General features: G+C 61.7%; 1 protein-coding gene across 1 annotated transcript; it reads right to left on the reverse strand.

The window, feature by feature from the left end:
• Positions 1–490: 490 nt before the first annotated feature.
• On the reverse strand, positions 491–4,367 carry Uncx (UNC homeobox). Its single transcript, XM_026405721.2, has 3 exons — positions 4,082–4,367; positions 3,712–3,887; positions 491–1,639 (listed from the first exon to the last, which is right to left on the reverse strand). The coding sequence occupies exons 1-3, from the start codon at positions 4,365–4,367 to the stop codon at positions 491–493; spliced, it is 1,611 nt and encodes a 536-aa protein (XP_026261506.2).
• Between the last annotated feature and the right edge of the window lie 633 nt (positions 4,368–5,000).

The following is a 5,000-nucleotide window of genomic DNA, read 5'->3' on the forward strand; positions in this document are numbered from 1 at the left end:
GAAGCATTAAGCACGGACCTCGGGGGGAGGTGCAGAGTCCCCACCCCACCTCACATTCGGAGAGTGGAAATGGAGGGGAGGAGCGGCCGGGTTGGGCACTCGGAAATTTTTAAAATGATGGACCCGAGAGCTTGCGTTTGACCAGCTTTATTTATAAAAAATGGTACATATATAAATATTCTTAGACATTTTTGCATTTTACAAGGCTGAGGATTCTTGTTGTGGGTTTTTGTGGGGGCTATGGGCTATTTTTGCTTCCTCGAGAGGAAGAGGGTCTCACCAAGACCTGTGGTTGCTGCCTAGGTCCGAATTGATACAACGGTTTCGTCTGCCTTAAAAAAAAATAATATTAAGAGGAGGAGGAGGAAAACAACAGAAAAAAAAGGGGAAAGCAGTGTTTCTAGAGCCGATCACCTGATTTGTTGTGTGTGTCGTTGCCTGAGCAAGCGGGCGCCGGCCAGCAAAGCGCATCTCCCGGCCGCCGCCGCCCTCAGTCCATGTCCACCTCCTCGCCATCCGGCGGGCTGGGTACGACTGCTGCGCCAGTCTCTGCGGCGCCGCAGGTGGCCGGCTCCCCAGCGGGGCTGGGAGCCCGCGGGCCAGGCCCAGGCGACGTCGCCAGCGGCGGGGGCGGCGGGGCCGTGGGGCAGGAGGTCCCCGCGTCCGCGCAGTCCCCGGAACCGCCCTCGGTCGTCGCAGCCGGGGCTAGGTCCCGGAACGCTGCAGGAGCCTGGGCCCCGGGAGAGGCGACGGCGTCGGGGCTTCGGCGTGCAAAGGCCGAGTCCGGGGCGCCGCCGGGCCCAGAGAAGGCCCCGAAGCTGGCCTGAGCCGGCGGCGCGGGCGGCGCTGCAGGCGCGGGCGGCGCGTCCTTGGGCACCAGCTCGGGGCCCGCACCGCCTTTAAGCGCGGCCTGCGGCACTAGGAAGCCCAGCGGTTGCGTGATGGGGTAGAGCAGGAAGTGGCCCTTGCCGATGAGGGTCCGCGGCGCGCACGGCAGCCCGGGCGCGAAGTCTAGCCCCGCAGCCGCCGCAGTGCTGGTGGGGGCGGCTTTCCGGCGCGGCGGCGAGTCAGACAGCAGGCTCTCCACGCTGAACGGGCTTGCCTTGGGCAGGCCTGCGGCGCCGCGCTCCGCAGACGCCGGCGCCCCGGGTCCGCACGAGGCCGAATCCTTGTCTGCAGGGCGGCCTAGCCTCGGCTGCGGGCCGGTGCCGCTTCTTTGGCTCGGGTAGAAGGCAGGGTCGCAGGTGCCGGGCGCAGGAGGTTCGCCAGGAGGTGCGGGCACGGAACCTGCGGCGCCAGAGGCGTGTGCGCCAGGGCCCTTGGCTGCGGCGGCGGGCGGCGGCGGCTCGGGCGGCTCCGGGGACAGGCCGCCGCCGCCGCTGTCGCTGTCGGAGCTGGGAGCGCTGTGCAGGGACAGGCCGCCGGGCGAGTGCAGGTGGCGGCTCTGGCTCTTGAGCAGCTTCTTCTCGTGCTTGCGCTTCTTCTTCTCCATCTTCTCCAGTTCCTTGCGCGCGATCTCCTCGGGGTCCATGGGCTCGCCGCTGCACGTGGTCGGGTGCGAGTTGTGCGCGGGCCGCCCGGGGCCCTTCTTGGTGTTCTCCTTTTTCCTCCACTTGGCCCGGCGGTTTTGGAACCAGACCTAGAGCAGCCGAACAAGGGAAAGGAAGGCAAAATCAGGCGGCAAGCCCGCCGCTGGGGCTCTGGGCCTACCATTCCCTAGACAGGCCTGCACCACCTCGGCTCAGGCCAAGAGAGCCGGATCCAGGCCGTGATCCCTGCCGGCCCTGGACTGGATTTTGACACTCGGGCTGCAGCTTCCAGCAATCACTTTTTCCACCCGGAAGGAGCGCAGATGGGGCCTCCCAGCCAGCTTCCCGCTCTGGCGTCTCACCTCTGGGGTCTGGAGCTGCCCCTTCCTCAAGCAGGGCCGGTGGGGCCCAGGACCGAACGCTGCGGGTTCCTGGTCTCCTGGCAGAGAGCAGGGCCCCTCCGTGCCCTTCCTGGCTTCTCACAGCTCCAGTTCTAAGCAGCGGCCCAGACTGGCGATGACCATTCTGCGGCTGAACCGCTTCTGTGGGCGGGCAGCCTTCCACACCTGTCTTCGGACCCCTGGAGACTGTCAAAGCCCAGATTTCCGAGTCTCCCATGAAGGGAAATCTGGATGCTTCTTCCTCAGGAGGGCCTAGAAAGCCGAACTTGAATGGACATTCTACCACCTTCTCCCCCATCACAGCTACTGCCGGTCCTTCTTTCTGGGAGGACTGGACCAGGGACCAACAGAGCTTTCCCAACTAGTTGTGTTTGGTCTAGGCCATGGGGGAAGGCAAGATGGGAGGTAAGAGGCTGGCCTCCCAGGCCCCCAAAGAAGTCAGGGCTCATCCTGCCTCTTTGGAGCTCTCTGCAAGGTCTTGTCCCCGGGAGCCACATAGGACTTCAGAGGAACAGCAGCCCTAGACCCTTATTGCACAACCCACCACTACACAGTCAAATCCCGGCTGAGTCGACAGAGCTTTGGGCAGCACTACCCACCCCTAGAGAGCGCGATAATTCAAATTCTTTGTTGTGGCCACATAGAGATTCCACACAATAGCAGACCAGGCCTGGTCACTGGGAGCCTTGTCCATGCAGAGGTCCCAGACATTAAAGCAAAACCATCAACAGCCTTCCCCCCCCCCTCTTTTTTCTTTTAACTTCTTTTTATGGTGCAAATTCCAGGCTGCCCCTGCCACCAAGAATTACACATTATCGTATGAGGGGAGAAATAAAGGGATCTTGACTTCACTTACAACACTTTGGAACAAATTGAATAAAAGGATTTCCAAACAGAAAAGGTCATCAGCAGAGGCCCAAGCACAGAACCAAAAGACCTTTTTAGGCAAAGCTATTGGTGCTAAATAGGCATTCTGCCAGCATCTGCCTCAAAGCCAGGTGCCCACAGCACCAAACTCGTCTCACCAAACCCAGGAAAAGGAGGTTTCTATACTCCAAAGAAGCATTTAGTTATGCATAGATCATCTTGAATTTTAATGTACCAAATGACTCTGTATTTTAAAAAAAAAGAATATCTCTGGCTGACTTCGAATGAAATCAAGTAACTAAAGATAGGAGAAAGAAAAAAAAAGAAGATAAACTCGGGAATATTAAAAATTCAGACTTTTTTTCTTCCCACTTTCTCATATGTATTAACCATTGAAGTTTTCCCCTCCCTTACCTCACCTTCCCCCTTCTACAAAGTGGGGAATAAATACAGGTTTCCGTCTGAATATTTTACAGGCAAAAGACAAACAAACCCGTTTGCTCACGGATGGGAGACAGTCTCCCGCGAGAGCACGGAGCACCAGGGCCCAGCTTCTCCCTTCGAGTCTGCGCCCCGCCGGTGCCTCCTCACCCCAGCCATGGAACCCTTGGAGACCTCTTTTCACACGGGCCGAGCGAACCCACCACACCACTTCCCGGGTCGCACGCAGTCCCTGTTCCCGCTACTTCGGTGCTGCGGCGGCCCTCTCAAGCTACCTAGGCTTTCACTAGTTACTCACCTCCCGTTGCGCAAGGGGTCCAGCCCCACTACTACCACACACGCCCCTACACCAGCAGGCGAGCGCGGAGCGGGCTCGTAGCCTGGGACAACATCCCGCCTCCTAGAACAAAGGCGCACAGCGCTTGGCGAGCACAGCGCCGGACCGCGGATCCGGGAGGGACGCGGGTCTTTACCTGAACTCGGGACTCCACCAGGTCTAAGCGCAGCGCCAGTGCCTCGCGCATGAACACGTCAGGGTAGTGGCTCTCGTTGAACGCCTTCTCCAGCTCCTCTAGCTGCCAGCCAGTGAAGTTGGTGCGGGTACGCCGCCGCTTGCAGCCCGGGCTCTCCTTGTCTGGGTCCCCCGAGTCTGCGGGCACGCACAGGACGCCTCGAGGCTCAGCCACCGGCCCAGACCAGATCCCAACCCCATCTGCGCCCACTGGCCACGCAGATCGAGGGCGCACAGAGAAGGTTGCGCCACCGGCCTGTCACCCAACTCCTCCGCAGAAAAGGCCCCCCTCCCCGCCCCCAACTGTCCTCCTCCCAGCCCGCGGAGCCTACCTGACAGTTTGAAGGGCTGGCTGTCGCCGCCAACCCCGCAGGCGGCCGGCAGCAGCGGCGTGGGGTTGACCACCGAGGCGGCCGCCGCTGCGCAGGAGCCGCTGAGCAGGCCGTCGATGGAGAAGGGCACCGAGGCGGCGGCGGCGGCCGCGGCGGCCGACTGCAGCTGGTGGCCGGCCAGCTCGTACACGTGGTGGTGGCCCAGCGGGTAGGGGAAGCCCACCACGCCGCCCAGCGAGCCCCCGAACTGGGCATGCGGGTGCTCCAGGAGGCGGCCGTCCATCATCTCGCGCGGGGGGCCGGCGGTGCCGGCGGCGGGGCGCGGGGGCGCGGGCCGGGGCCGGGGCGGGCCAGCGGCGGGAGGCGCGGACGGCGGCGGCGGCGGAGACAGGCACCCGGAGCCCTACACATGCTTCGCCCGCACTCCGGCGCTTTACTTTATCAACATCAAGCTCCCGATAATTAGCCGCGGCCCGGGGAATTTGGGACCAATAAGAAGCGCTAATCGGCTCTGACGTCAGAGGCGTGCTGGGTGCAAGGAAACGTTTTCCATATCGATTGCTAATTATACCTGACATGCACCTCAATAAACAGTATCAGGAGCTGTCACAACAAGACGGGGGGGGGGCGGCAGGCGGGGAGGGAGGGGCGCCGCCCAGCGCGGGGCAGCGGCGCGCAGCGGCGGGGCAGGGCCCCTGGCGAGCCCCCCACTTCAGCCCCGGCCGGCCCGCGCCTCCCCCGCGCCGCTCCCGCCCCTCCGCAAATCACTAATAGATTTCCCTTTAAAACATTCACCGGCGTGTTGTGGGGATTTTTCACCAGAAATGCTGTACTCTCTGAACCTTTAAAGTGATGTTGCTCCAATTACAGAGAGACATTGAGCGGCAAATAGACTGATCCAATAATAGGAGATTCATCA

The sequence above is a fragment of the Urocitellus parryii genome, chromosome 9 (genome assembly GCF_045843805.1).
Source record: "Urocitellus parryii isolate mUroPar1 chromosome 9, mUroPar1.hap1, whole genome shotgun sequence".
In the NCBI taxonomy this organism is placed as follows: Eukaryota; Metazoa; Chordata; class Mammalia; order Rodentia; family Sciuridae; genus Urocitellus; species Urocitellus parryii.